Source organism: Sebastes umbrosus, chromosome 12 (assembly GCF_015220745.1).
Source record: "Sebastes umbrosus isolate fSebUmb1 chromosome 12, fSebUmb1.pri, whole genome shotgun sequence".
NCBI lineage: Eukaryota > Metazoa > Chordata > Actinopteri > Perciformes > Sebastidae > Sebastes > Sebastes umbrosus.
Genome location: NC_051280.1, coordinates 30,758,978 through 30,774,374, shown reverse-complemented (window position 1 = coordinate 30,774,374; position 15,397 = coordinate 30,758,978). Strand labels below are relative to the sequence as shown.

At 37.6% G+C, this 15,397-nt stretch overlaps 1 protein-coding gene and 5 non-coding genes across 8 annotated transcripts; 5 read left to right on the top strand and 1 right to left on the bottom strand.

Annotated features, from left to right (window-relative positions):
- Nucleotides 1-2,438: 2,438 nt before the first annotated feature.
- pdca (phosducin a) lies at nt 2,439-13,983 on the top strand. Of its 3 annotated transcripts, none has more exons than XM_037788740.1 (6): nt 2,439-2,638; nt 11,271-11,320; nt 11,602-11,738; nt 11,973-12,192; nt 12,364-12,476; nt 13,568-13,983. In XM_037788740.1, the coding sequence occupies exons 2-6, from the start codon at nt 11,272-11,274 to the stop codon at nt 13,754-13,756; spliced, it is 708 nt and encodes a 235-aa protein (XP_037644668.1). In that variant the 5' UTR covers nt 2,439-2,638; nt 11,271; the 3' UTR covers nt 13,757-13,983. The 3 variants fall into 3 exon arrangements, with proteins under 3 accessions (XP_037644668.1, XP_037644669.1, XP_037644667.1); XM_037788741.1 differs by lacking the exon at nt 2,439-2,638 and adding an exon at nt 3,406-3,931; XM_037788739.1 differs by lacking the exon at nt 2,439-2,638 and adding an exon at nt 8,222-8,571.
- On the top strand, nt 4,658-4,729 carry trnag-ucc. Its single transcript has one exon. It is a non-coding gene; the product is annotated as a tRNA-Gly (tRNA).
- On the top strand, nt 5,409-5,481 carry trnav-aac. The gene has a single exon. It is a non-coding gene; the product is annotated as a tRNA-Val (tRNA).
- trnak-cuu lies at nt 6,035-6,107 on the bottom strand. The gene has a single exon. It is a non-coding gene; the product is annotated as a tRNA-Lys (tRNA).
- trnan-guu lies at nt 7,133-7,206 on the top strand. The gene has a single exon. It is a non-coding gene; the product is annotated as a tRNA-Asn (tRNA).
- trnan-guu lies at nt 7,363-7,436 on the top strand. Its single transcript has one exon. It is a non-coding gene; the product is annotated as a tRNA-Asn (tRNA).
- Nucleotides 13,984-15,397: the final 1,414 nt, after the last annotated feature.

The window sequence follows — 15,397 nt, the reverse complement described above, 5'->3', positions numbered from 1 at the left end:
TTTATGTTACTGTAAAATTAACATTATTATACTGTCGCTGAAATGTACAGCTTTGTACTGTTAATGAAAAATACAGTTTGAACTGGTATTTTTTTATTTTTATTTCACAGTATTTTACATATAATTTACTGTTTAAAAATACATTATATAGCTGTTTTTCACCTTTCTTTTAGATTATCTTACTGATTTGTTTTAATGCACTATTTAGGTTGTATTTTTTACATACATTTTAATAAACATTATTTTTTGCCTAGATGAATAGACTTAGCAGGTTACAGACATAGGAATAGTCACACTAAATACAATTAAAGGCACTTGTTAGGAAAAAGCTATAATAGACTTGTTGACACTTTTCCCAAAATGTGTGTCTATAGCTGGCTACAAGCACAGCATGCAAACCATAACAACATGTGAGTGAAAACCAGAGCTAATTCACTGATTTACAATCATGTACAATGTACAAGCCTCAAATGTGCAGATCAGGTCCCAGAATTAAAAAAATGCTGCATGAAACTGTTACTGATGATACTTTAGACAGTTGATCAGCAGTAAAGGGCTGTTTTTTAAGAATGCATTATAGTTCAGTTAAAAAACGGCCTATGAGCCTAATTTAACAGGTCTTCTTTTGTATTAACAGTAAAGCACTGTTTTTAGCAAAAGTCGTAATGTTACAAGAATAAAGTCATAACTTTACGAGAAAAAAAGTTGTAATATTATGAGAATAAAGTCATAACTGTACAAGAAAAAAAGAAAATAACACGTAAAATTACTACTTTATAATATTACGACTTTTTTCTCTTAAACCTATGGCTTTATTATCATAATATAACGACTTTTTTTTCTCGTAAACCTATGAATTTATTCTCATAATATTATGACTTTATTCTCATAATATTACGGCTTTTTTCTCGTAAACCTATGAATTTATTCTCATAATATTATGACTTTATTCTCATAATATTACGGCTTTTTTCTCGTAAACCTATGAATTTATTCTCATAATATTATGACTTTATTCTCATAGTATTACGTTTTTTTTCTCGTAAACCTATGAATTTATTCTCATAATATTATGACTTTATTCTCATAATATTACGGCTTTTTTCTTGTAAACCTATGAATTTATTCTCATAATATTACGGCTTTTTTCTCGTAAACCTATGAATTTATTCTCATAATATTATGACTTTATTCTCATAATATTACGGCTTTTTTCTCGTAAACCTATGAATTTATTCTCATAATATTATGACTTTATTCTCATAATATTACGGCTTTTTTCTCGTAAACCTATGAATTTATTCTCATAATATTACGGCTTTTTTCTCGTAAACCTATGAATTTATTCTCATAATATTATGACTTTATTCTCATAATATTACGGCTTTTTTCTTGTAAACCTATGAATTTATTCTCATAATATTACGGCTTTTTTCTCGTAAACCTATGAATTTATTCTCATAATATTATGACTTTATTCTCATAATATTACGGCTTTTTTCTCGTAAACCTATGAATTTATTCTCATAATATTATGACTTTATTCTCATAATATTACGGCTTTTTTCTCGTAAACCTATGAATTTATTCTCATAATATTACGGCTTTTTTCTCGTAAACCTATGAATTTATTCTCATAATATTATGACTTTATTCTCATAATATTACGGCTTTTTTCTTGTAAACCTATGAATTTATTCTCATAATATTACGGCTTTTTTCTCGTAAACCTATGAATTTATTCTCATAATATTATGACTTTATTCTCATAATATTACGGCTTTTTTCTCGTAAACCTATGAATTTATTCTCATAATATTATGACTTTATTCTCATAATATTACGGCTTTTTTCTCGTAAACCTATGAATTTATTCTCATAATATTACGGCTTTTTTCTCGTAAACCTATGAATTTATTCTCATAATATTATGACTTTATTCTCATAATATTACGGCTTTTTTCTTGTAAACCTATGAATTTATTCTCATAATATTACGGCTTTTTTCTCGTAAACCTATGAATTTATTCTCATAATATTATGACTTTATTCTCATAATATTACGGCTTTTTTCTCGTAAACCTATGAATTTACTCTCATAATATTATGACTTTAATCTCATAATATTACGGCTTTTTTCTCGTAAACCTATGAATTTATTCTCATAATATTATGACTTTATTCTCATAATATTACGTCTTTTTTCTCGTAAACCTATGGCTTTATTCTCGTAATATTATGACTTTATTCTCATAATCTCAGATTTATTTTTTTCTCCTCAATGTGGCCCTAATACTCCGTCGTGGACAATATGTCCACTACAGAGGACACATGTCAATGGGCTGGGTCTCAGGTCTCAGGAGGATAATATGACACCGCCGGTACCTGAACGCACCTCAGGTCACGTTTCGATGTCAGTTGGAGCCGCGGGGCATGCTGGGAGCGGGAGAGCAGACAGGTGTGGAGAGGAAACCAACCGACGCTTTACTCCGTTAAACTCCCGTTAAACTATGATGTATTATACTCTAGACGGTGCAGTTTGGTATTATTTCGTAGTGGGCTATGTTGAGAACCCTTTTAGTCAGTTTCTTAGAGTCTGAGACGCCGAATGATGAATCTGTGAATGAAGAGAACGCAGGTAAATTAGCATTAGCTGTTAGCTACCTTGCTATTCGCTAGCTAACGTAAATGCTGTAGCCTAGCAACCTCCAGGTAACGTCAATGCGTCATGCTGGCTAACAGAAGACGTGTTTTAATATTTTATATATTTATTTATTTATTTTTATTTCAAAATTACACTATACATAGTAACAGCAGAAAACAATTAAAAACATTTACATAGAAAAGAAGCATAGCGAAAACATAAACAAAGAGCTGTGACAAACATAAAAGGACAACAGAAATTAAACAAAACCAACATAAAATAAAAAAAACAATAAAAATATATAAGTAAGTGTTTTAATATGTTTGCCATAATGTTAGGAAGCTTGACTAATTAATACATTAAGTGGACTCATCTAAATTTGGCAAACTCACCACGTAAAGTCATCCCAAGAGGATTCTTCCCAATTATATATATATATATATATATATATATATATATATATATATATTATTTTTAACCAGTGTGGCCGCTGTCCCCCCTGCTGCATTGAAGACGACATGATGTTAATTAGTTAAGATAAAACGGATTAAACATGATTTGGTATTTTTCTAAAGATAAGCTGTAACTTAGCTAAATCATTTGGGTAACGTAACACAACTTTATTTGGTCCTTAAAGGGACTGTTTGTAACCTTTTCCATGCTTGCTCGCGTGTGTCTACGCTGTTCAGACTCAGACTCCAGCACAAACTATACGGAAGCACCAAAACCGCAAAGTTCTATCTACTGAAGCTCGTCTGTTAAACAGTGTTGGCCGCGGTCGGAGGACGCGGGGGAGACCGTAGCTTTGGTATTTGTTGTTTATCTTTTGGCTATTATATCCTACAAGTAGCCTATAAAAAAAAAATATGAAAAAAAAAAAAAAATGAAATAACAAATAACTTCAACTGGAATTTAAAAACGCATTTTGCTGCTCTCTGGCACAAAAGAGAGGAACTGCAGTTATTTCATGATGGTTACGGCTGTCAGTTGTGCCAACAACACAACATTAAACTTAAAACTTAAAAATTATTAAAAATGTTAAAATAAAAAATAAATATGAAAAATAAATTTTAAAAAAATAGATAAAAATACAAATAAAAAAATAAAAATAGAAAATAGAAGAAAAAAAAACCAATGAAATAAAAAATAACTCCAACTGGAATTTAAAAACGCGTTTCGCTGCTCACTGGAGCCAAAGAGAGGAACTGCAGTTATTTCATGATGATAACTGCTGTCAAGTTGTGCCAAGTTCCAAGAGTACTCCATCCTAAAGCAAGCATCTAAAGTGTGAGTAATCCCTCTGAGGTCAAGTTTTATATGTTCGTTTCTCTGACATTTCACAATGTTGTCTCGGAGGTTTAGCTTTCCTGATGAGTTGGTGTTAGGATAGTGTCATAGGGAGGGCGTGTTTGTTGTTCTGCTGGTCCAGTGCTGTCTGTTATAGGCTTTTATTTGTTGATTAAATGATTGCATAAGAATGTTCTTCTTTGACAAAAGTATATTTGTAAAACAGCCAACATATAATTGTTGTAAATCCTTGTTGAGCTTACGTCAATTCTTAAATGTGTACCAGAATAGTTGGAAATTGTGCTAAGACAAGGTAAGTTAAGGTAATTCAAAGTGCTTTACATAAAACATCAAAAGCATTTAGACAAAGTGCAAACACATTATGAAAGGACATTTAAATACAGTACAACAGAAAATGCACTGAATTCAGATGAAAAACCTTATTTTAAGTCTTATTTTGATGCAAAGATTTGTACATTAGCAGGAATGAAGCACAACATGGAAGTGAAAGCAGCCCACTGTTTATTTAAATGTAAACATCTTATCTCCCTAACATCAATAAATATAAATAATCATGATTTCAGTATTGATATTGAAATAATGAAATCAGCACCTTCAACAGAAATGTTACTTAGCTTTGATGTGGTGTACTGAAACACTGCAGCACCCTGTTTCATACACCGCACCCTGAATTTTTAAAAGGGTTACGCAAGTGTTGTGAAACAAGCGTTGGTGGTATAGTGGTTAGCATAGCTGCCTTCCAAGCAGTTGACCCGGGTTCGATTCCCGGCCAACGCATCCTTTTTAACACTTTCTGTTCACTCAATCCTACAGAATTGCACATTTTGTTTGTGGGGTTAAATTGCACTTAGTGGTGACAGATAAATACTACGGATTATTGACATTAGCCAAGGTAGCAGTAGCACTAACAGCATTAGTGTTACTCCTGCTACAATAGCAGCAGTAGTAATGCTAACAACTGCAGCAGAAGTAGTAGTAACATTCAGGCTGCATTCATACTAGATCAGACAGTTTCTTCCCATTCATTTTGAATGGGGGTAGTGCGTTTGGTCTGTGGACGCAGGGGGTGCCGATACTATTGCTTTTTAAACACTGAATGGTTTAGGGCCAAAATATTTGTCTGATCTTCTGTTACATTATGAACCATCCAGACCTCTCAGGTCGTCTGCTTACTGTCTCCTGAGTCAAAACTAAACATAGAGAAGCAGCGTTCAGTTTGTATGCACCACATATCTGGAACAAACCCCCGAAAACTGCAGGTCTGCGGCAACTCTCACTTCTTTTAAATTCAAGGCTGGAGACGTTTCTGTTTGCTGCTGTTTGCTGCTGTTTGCTGCTGCTGCTGCTTAGCTTTTCTGTTGAAGGTGCTGTGCTGCTGGCAAATCTCTGTGTTTATCACTGGAGATCAGACCATGGTTGCTTTATATAAACTCCTATGGAAGATCTGGGTGTTGGAGTTTCCGTAGTGTAGTGGTTATCACGTTCGCCTAACACGCGAAAGGTCCCCGGTTCGAAACCGGGCGGAAACATTCATTATATTTTTTTGTGCAAGTGTGACGGCTGCCTCTGACAGCCACACACATCAGAATCAGCTTTATTGGCCAAGAATGTGTACACATACAAGGGAGTTGTGTGCTCCAGGCTGTAAAGATCGCACCAGAGGGCCAGTGGTTTAACTCCCCGACCTCGATCCTCTGTCCCTGAAATAGCTGAGACACATTCTCTTCACAGATCCTGAATGCAGGTGGGGGGGTCAGTGGGGAGGGTATTGTGAGATGTCTGAGTCGGAGTGGGTGAGGGGCGTGAACGTGGGCTTTTCTAGCCTGCAATAAAACACATTCATGTCGTTGGCCAGTTGATGGTTCTCCCCAGTGTGGGGGATAGTTTTCTGCTTTTGTTGTGAGCACGTGGATGACCATGCCTCTAAATCACAACCTGTTACCAGTTAAGACTTTAATCTCATGTATTGCATACCCCTTAACCTTAGAATATTGATAGAAAACCATAGATAGGAATTTTGCTTTCGACTTTGAGGTATCCGTCTTAAATATATTCTTCCACAGTTAAAAAATAAAAGGTTGACGCCCAACGTGGGGCTCGAACCCACGACCCTGAGATTAAGAGTCTCATGCTCTACCGACTGAGCTAGCCGGGCTGTGTTTCCCAAGGAAAATCTCCATTATTTGTTCTTGTCCTGACAATGTCCCTGTTTTAATGTCATGTGCTGTTATGAGAGTTGGCTTAACTCACTCACTCACTCACTCATCTTCATCCCCTATGGGACATAAGGCTTCAAAGAGCTCTCTCCATTGCATCCAGTCCTTGGCAGCATGTTGGGTCTCTCCCTATGACAGGTTCATCTTGTCCAGCTCCTGTATCACAGTTCTGTGCCAGATGGATTTGGGCGTTTTTTCCGGGTTTTTTTTTGCCTGGTGGCAACTCTCGGTATCCGGTCCTGCTCCATTCTCAGCACGTGGCCTAGCCATCTCAGACGTCTATGTGTAATTTCCTTGGTGATGCTCCGGCTACCGTTTTTTTTGTACAGTTGGTGGTTGGAGATTTTGTTTGGTCAAAAGATCTGGCATATTCGTCTGAGGCATCCATTGTGAAAAACTTCCACTCTCCTCATATCGGTTTTAATCACTCGCCAACTCTCTGAGCCATATAGCAGAACGGACTTGACATTGCTGTTGTATAAAAGCATCTTTGTTTTAAGGCTGTAGTGCTTGGACCTCCAGATGGCACGGAGTTGGGAGAAGGCACCCTGAGCCTTGAGAGTTGGCTTAAGCTTGGTCTGAAGTGCGCGCACCAGAAAATTAGGTCATCACGGCTTTCACGTGGCATGCGAAGGCTCCACAAGATGTCGCGTTGCTCTATTGTGCACCTCTGAATTTTTGTAACTACGCGCCAACTACGCCAGCTGCGCTTTTCGTTTCAGCATGGACGCCTTCGAGGGAAGACTGGCCGAGCAGGTTGGCCTGTACAGACATCTCTACAACAGTTCACTTAGAGACCTTCTTGCTTATCCACAGACTATTTTGTTTTGTTTCGGAGCATATTGCAACGAATAACGCGCTGAGCATAAACAACTCTGTGCATCCTTGTAGTGCTTGTGTCTGCCAGTGAAAATATACACAGTAGTACAATACTGGTTGTGACTGTTGTAAGAACTGTGCAGCAGTCTCTGTGGCGCAATTGGTTAGCGCGTTCGGCTGTTAACCGAAAGGTTGGTGGTTCAAGCCCACCCAGGGACGAGGTCTCTTTTGAGAGAGGGTGAAAGCAGTTATCTGCATATGCATTGGAATAAATCTAATCTTACTTTAAAAAAAAACAAAAATTATCAAATTACTCTGTTATGCTATTGAGCTGAATTACATACATAGTCTCCTTATGAAGATATTTGTGCGTCTGTCTCTGTGGCGCAATCGGTTAGCGCGTTCGGCTGTTAACCGAAAGGTTGGTGGTTCGAGTCCACCCAGGGACGGTGGTATCTTTTCTTTTTTTTTAAAAAAGAAAATTTTTAAGCAGTAAATGAGTCTATAATATTCAATATTATTACAATTATAGTGTTATCATATTTGTATTGCGGTTCAGAATGTGTAAAACATTGGGCAATCATATAATTTTGTAAGTTAGATGTTCTACACACAGGGCTGTAACAATAGATTTCACATGTGGAGAAAATGGAATGCTTGTCCTGACCTTTGACCGCTTGCATATACCACTGCAACTTGACTGACAGACTGCCTGCTGTGAGCCAAGTGAAGTAAGATCAAAATAAACATAAGCCGGTAAATACAGCCTTGTTGTAAAATTTGAAGAAATTCGTTCAAGGCTTTCGTGAGATATTACGTTAACGTGAATGGGACGGACGTGAGGTCACAGTGACCTTTGACCACCAGATTCTTATCAGTTCATCCCTGAGTCCAAGTGGACGTTTGTGCCAAATTTGATGAAATTCCCTCCATGCATTCCTGAGATATTACGTTAACGAGAATGGGACGGACGTGAGGTCATAGTGACCTTGATCTTTGACCACCAAAATCGAATCTGTTCATCCTTGAGTCCAGGTGGACGCGCCAATTTGAGGAAATTCCCTCCAGGCGTTCCTGAGACATCGCATTCACGAGAGAAGGGCGACGTGAGGTCACAGTGGAACTGACACCAACTGCCACTGCTAAATTTTAAATGTGTAATTATCGACATATTCATAATGCATACAAATTTGAGGAAGGTGGCAGATAAGATCCCAAAATGTAAACCTGGCAACTGAATAATTATTTCATCAATATTTATAATTGCAAATTTGGGGTGGAGAGTCTCTTACTTGGTTCTACTTTGCCGTCATTAGTCCACAACACTGAGCCTGGTATCACACCTAATCATATTACAGTGACAGTGATAATGAAGATGACAGTGAAGATAAAGCTTATTCCCCTCATCTCTCCCTCCCCTCCCTTTTCTAAACTTGTGTTCCCCTCTCTCCTGTCAGTCCTCTATATGTGGACACACTACTCAGTGAATGCCTAGATTGACAGAAGATAAATTGATACGACAGACAAAGATTGAAAAAACAAATTAGCTGTAAGAAACTGATATTTCTCACTAAAGACTCAAAGGTAAGAATTTCTAGCTGTTTTAGTTAGGCAGTCATTTGTACTACATGTCTAGTACGCTTATCATCTTCCCCTGAATTCTGAAGCTACGGGTAGCCTATAGTTTCTCCACGCAAAAATGCTTGTGTTAGAATTTTATTTTATACACGTCACTGTTTAGCTGCCGTGGTCACCTTGCACCAAAGTCCCTTTCAGATATTTTCTGTGTATATTTATTGTTGCAGTATTACATCATTGTCCGATCGAAATGTGTATTTTTTCCTTAGCAGCACATGGTGATATATATATATATATATATATATATATATATACACTTACATCCATTTTTATATGCTTACATAACCATTGCTTTAGTCAAGTCATTTGTTCATGCATATATTATAAAGTGTTTATTTTTATCTTTTCAAATCATGTTATGCCATGTTTAAAACCATTGAGGGTTCACTTGCTGAACTGCATTTGAGTTAATTAAAACCAACCATGCAAGAAAGGTATTGCTTTGATAACATGCAGGAATTAGCTGCCTCAGACAATAGGGCATTATGAGTTTTATGACTGACGTAGTGTTGATTAGCACCCCATTGTCAATGACAGCTCAGCTGTTTCAGCACAGTAGCTTTCGATGTGGTCTTCACCGATGTATCCGGGGGGGAAGTGGATTCCTCATGAATGTATTCCTTGATTGCTGTTGGTTTATTTATAATTTAATGGAAAAATTCATGCCACATTTTGGTTACTTTGACAAAAGAAAAAGAGATGTTGTGCGTTCGAAGCCAAATCTAATTACATTCAAGAACTATATCATTTTACAATTCATTAAATTCCAGCATAATCACTTACTAAAGGGATAATTCTGATTATTTGAAATGGGGTTGTATGAGGTACTTATCCATAGTCAGTGTATTACCTACAGTAGACGGTAGTCGGCCCGCCCCCAGGTGGCTGCTGTTGACGGGAGCAGCAGCAAAATGTATTTTAGCCACCTAAAAAAAGAAATATGAGTTTAATATTTAAAATATTTTCTGGACTGAACTAAAAGTGAAACTTATCTATACTTTTTTTATAAATGGAGTCTGGTGGCTTTGAAGAGAGCATACGTAAGTTTCACTTTTTGTTCAGTTCCCCGTCGGAAAGGGTTGTCTGACGGCAAGATAAAACAGTGAAAATATTCTAAATATAGCGTACACTTGAATGGATATTGATTTTTTTTAGGTGGGCCTTTCTTTTAGGTGGCTAAAATACGTTTTGCTGCTGCATAGCTTTGCTCCCGTGCTGGTACTCCTGTCTGTTTCTCCAAACTGGGGGCGTGCTGACCGCCATCTACTGTAGGTAATACTCTATGGATAGTTACCTCATACAACCCCACTTCAAAACAACCTAACTTTCCCTTTAAATAGATTATAAAGTAATATTCTCTCCTTTTTTTCCTCCTAAAATTGAGTCTGTCACCAGAGGTTAATCTTACATTTTCAGGATCACAATAGTAGCATAAAACTTATAAAAAGGTAAACAGAATGACAGGCTTAGCTAGCAGATTATGTCATATCACACACGCGCACATACATAATAAGATGTCCTAGGCATATGTATACGTCATTCTCCTGGTAATCTCAGCATAATCTGATTAGTAATCTTCAGCCAGCTGGCAGTAAGTGGTTGAGATAACAATGTGTCCAACTGCGTGGATCCATGCGGTTGGACATTTGTCAAAGTGTTAAAAAGTGTATTGCTGTTAGGGCTATGTTCACACTAAAATGGCTTAATTAGAAATAAACATTTCCTCACTATAGTGGCCTTTCGTCCAGACTAAAGGTCTTTGCATACCAAGTTCGTATATTTTAAACTTCTCCAGTTAAACGATACCTGCAATCGATCCTTTTTGTGCCCAGATCTAGAAAAAGATGTCTTGTTTTGCTCGCAGCCAATCGCCACAAGTGTTCTTCAATTTATGAATGATGTATGATTGGCCCACTATCGCAGCAGCTACATCCCATAGAGCCGTAATTGCTTGCCTTCACACGACTCTGAACACGGAGATGTCGGAGCCGGCGGCTATTAGCTAACGGTGCTTACAGCGCAACAACAACGGCAACGAGCGCTGACAGAGCTAACACTTAACCTCACTGCTAGATGCTGCCAGATGTTACACACTGTACCTTTTTAGACAGCTTTTTTTTTCACCCCAAAAACAACACTTACCCAGGTCCATTCCTGGCTGTATTTTGTTGTGTTTATTTTTTTCTTTGGCAATATGTAGACAATGTCAGATAAAATCATGAAATAAGAATAGCTCTGTACCAAACTCACAATGAAGTGAAGGAGAACATTATCAACGTCCTGAGTAAACAACAGGATTTGTTCTTAGTTCAGCTCAACTTTATTTTGCACAGTTACACCAGTGGAAACATAAATTATCTATATATCATGCAGTTGAGCTAGAAAACATTATAAAATAAAACGCACACCTGTAGGAGAGGCGCATAGGAGAATGAGATCAAGTGAAAAAGTGGTGAACTCCCACACACTCTGAGCACACAGTTTATTAAAGAAGCAACACTTTTGTCATAAACCATCGTTAGGTATTCAAGGCTAATTCTGGTTTAGAGTTTAGATGGACTTGTAGCATGACTTTCATTTCTCCTCACCTGCTCTTCGTATGGGCCAGGTCAGGTCATCCAGTTTGTGCGTTCTCTGTATTGCAGGATGTCTGGATCTACCCTGGAAGAAGAGGACTTGCCTGCCAATCACACAGGTCAGAGGCATAACTCAGAACGATGCAGTGGACATGAATTGCTAAAATGGCGGTCTAGCCTCACTCAGTATGGTGTAGCTTTTGTAAATCATCACAACAGATGTACTATTCTGACTCAAAACTGATGAATGTTGTGTCTCTATAAACAGCTTTATTGACGAATCAATCGATGTGCACTTGATGGTCAATGCAGTTTCAACTGTTCGTTATATTTAAGTACGTCTTCCCAAGGTATGTCTTCACAAAGTAATGTTTTTTTTGGCATTTCTTCCTATCTGTAGGTCCAAAAGGTGTAATCAATGACTGGCGAAGGTTTAAGTTGGACAGCGTGGATCAGACTGTCCCCCAAAGCAAGAGAGAGCTGCTCAGACAAATGTCCAGTCCACGAGAGGATGACAAGGAAAGACTCAACAGAAAGGTGGATGGAAACACTCCCCAAACCTCACACACTAAAACATACCATTGACCCCATTGCACAGATAAGTGCCAACAAAAACAAAAAGACAGACACAATTAAACAAAAACATACGGTACACACAACAACAATCTACTGTGGCTTGGATTGTACCTCATTTGTATGTCGCTTTGGACAAAAAAAAGTCTTAAATGTAACAAAAAAGTAAAGCAGTAACATCCATTTCCTCACCTCTAGATGAGTGTTCAAGAGTACGAAATGATCCAAGAAGAGGATGAACGTTGCCTGAAACGCTACAGAAAACAGTGCATGCAGGAAATGCACGAGCGCCTGAGCTTCGGCCCTAACTTTGAAGAAGTCTACGAGCTTGAGACTGGAGAAGCCTTCCTGGAAGTCATTGAGAAGGAACATCGGTTGACCCTAGTGGTAGTCCACGTCTACCAGCACGGTGTCAAAGGTCTCTTTTTATCATTATTATGTGTTTAAGTCTTAGCTCATTGACTCATGTTCCAACTACAGTCTCATTGCTACAACATATACTCCGGAAATGTCTTATGTATTCCTATGGGATGTTTCACTAGGATGCTGTTAGCTAATAGTTATGCATGTATTATTTGTCCTTTGTCAGGCTGTGAACAGATGAACTCATGTCTGGACTGTCTGGCTTCGGAGTACTCCAGCGTTAAATTTTGTCGCATTGATGCTGTGGCGTCAGGTGCTGCCGAGCGCTTCTCTCCTGAGGTTAGTAAACTGTTAAGAACAAAAACAACAAAGAAAATGATGATGATAATTAAGGCTGTCGATCGATTAAAATGATTAATCTTACATTTTTATCTGTTCAATATGAACCTTAAAGGGAAATTTGTCAAGTATTTAATACTCTTATCAACATGGGAGTGGACAAATATGCTGCTTTATGCAAATGTATGTATATATTTATTACTGGAAATCAATTAACAACACAAAACAATGATAAATATTGTCCAAAAACCCTCACAGGTACTGCATTTAGTATAACACAATATGCTCAAATCATAACATGGCAAACTGCAGCCCAACAGGCAACAACAGATGTCAGTGTGTCAGTGTGCTGACTTGACTATGACTTGTCCCAAACTGCATGTGATTATCATAAAGTGGGCATGTTTGTAAAGGGGAGACTTGTGGGTACCCATAGAACCCATTTACATTCACATATCTTGAGGTCAGAGGTCAAGGGACCCCTTTGAAAATGGACATTTTTCATCATTCTATCATTTCTACTAGTGACAGTAATAGTTTGTAGTCACACTGCTAGACTGCGCTAGAAAGAGCAATACTTGGCATCTAAAGAGTTTTTTGCCTTTTCATGGTATCATGTATCGACATTTTTGACCAAAAAGTTGAAAATATGAAACCGAAGGAACTAAACTCAGAACCTAAACTCCGTCCCTTTTGTACATTTCTGATAAATGACAATAACAAAGTACAGTACAGTACAGTACTGTATACAGTACCCTCCCTCCCCCCCAAAATAGGGCTCCTCCAGAAGCCACGGTGTAATTCAAACACTGTAATTTACCACGTATATAATGTTTTTTTTATGTAGAATATATCGAACATTGAATGACATCAGATCTAAAATGTTATTCCTTCATTTAGTGCAGAGATTTCAAGTGTCAGATAAAAGAAAAATTGTCAGTAGTGAAATTGGAGTAGCATTGACTTTGCATTAAACACCTTGTTATTGAGATGCTGAGTACTGCCTATATTAAAACCAGTGTAACTGTCACTATTAAATGATCAACCTCAGAGACAGCCTACAGGTAAACTTCCTATTCATTTCCTTCCAGGTTCTTCCTGCCCTGCTGGTGTACAAAGCTGGCGAGTTACTGGGTAATTTCCTGGCAATTACCAAACACTTCAATGAAGACTTCTTCGCCACGGATGTGGAGGGGTTTCTCAACGAATATGGCCTGTTACCTGAGAAGGAGTTCACAGCATGTGCTGATGATGAGGACGAGGGAGGGGACGTGGAATAGTAGGAGAAAGAGAGGAGGAGAGAAGGATGAATTGTAGTGGCGGAGAGTGGATAAAGGCAGAGAAAGAGGCCCAATTCTAATCCGGTCCCTACAACCCTCCCAAACTCTGTTTGTAGTCACACTCACAGCTCAATGAAGCATCTTCTTTAAGGTGGAGGGTATAAATACAGCGGCCACTTCGGGACGAACTACCCTCTCTTCGGCAAGGAAATAAATAAATATAAGAATCAGAAATAATTTATTGATCCCCATATATATGTAAAAATATACAACACTTTACAATCTAATGAACATGTCTACCATTTTCTATACTGGACGAGGGTATATTTGATCCTAAATACAATCTATTTACTTTAAGTTGATAATGTGTGTATGACAATAAAGTAGAATAAATGAAATGTCTATCTTATCTAAGAATAAATGTTTGTACCGGTTGTCGCACGGAACTGACGTCGGAGCGTGTTCCATGATGAACACACAACGGCGTTGCACGTCGTCAGGAAGGGCAGCTGGTTAAGTCGGCATCAATGCACTTAATATTGCGGAGCCTTCGCGCAAACAGAGTGGAAGTGGGTAGGGAGAGGGTGTAGGGGGCGGATTGGAATTGGGCCAGAGTAAACAGGAAGATGGGGTATAACAGTAAGGGACAAAGGAAAGAAATGCTGAGGAAATAAGTGGAGAGAAACTGTTGCAGTCATGACACACACACAAGAGTTAAGAAAGCATTTACATTACATGTGCAGATAAACACACAATAGTAAACATCCATCAGTACACACTGAATGCTGATTACATTTAGAGGCAGTTAGGTGTAAACCACACGGTGTGAGAACGTCTGTGCTGAAATACTGCTTTGCAGTCTTATCATAGCTCTCCAATAAAAGACGACTTTACCAAACACCTCTCTGTCTGTGTCTGTCTGTCTGTCCGTCCGTCTGTCTGTAACATTGGACTACAACACATCTAATGGTACATATCTGATCTTATGGTCATGGTCACCATTTCAATGTAGTCCTTCAGCAGGTCAACTCTGACTGTATTTCAGTGTGGCAATATATGTGGGTGTTTCTGCAACTACGAGCATTTTTAAGTCTTTTTTTGCAGAGCAATCCTTGATAAATATATAAACAGTGGTATTACCCATCTTCACATAAAAATAATTACTAAATAATGTGATTTAATAAAATATATGAAGCCTTTTATGGGACCAAACACCACTTTTCTTCATGTCCCACAACTGTGATCTCAATTTTAAGAAACATAAAATGAGCTAATTCAATTACAATATGACATTATTTCAAATGGAATTGTTTCATATACATATTACTTTACACCATATTAAAAACATTTTTTTAATTGTTTACAAATATTTTATTTTATTTTTTTCATCTAAAGGCGCCTATTGGGGGTAGAAACCTATAATGGCTTATAAAAAAAACACACCCAAAGGACATACAATAGGTAAACATATTACCATGACAAAAATCACCAGTACATTTTAGATATTAGTGTTCAAAACATTTCAAATATAAAAGATATACAGGGTAAAGTTCAAACAAAACAAAACAAAATACGAAGAAGCAGGAGTAATTGCCATATTTACAGTAGTTCTAGCTGCTGAGCTTCTTTCTCACAAAATAA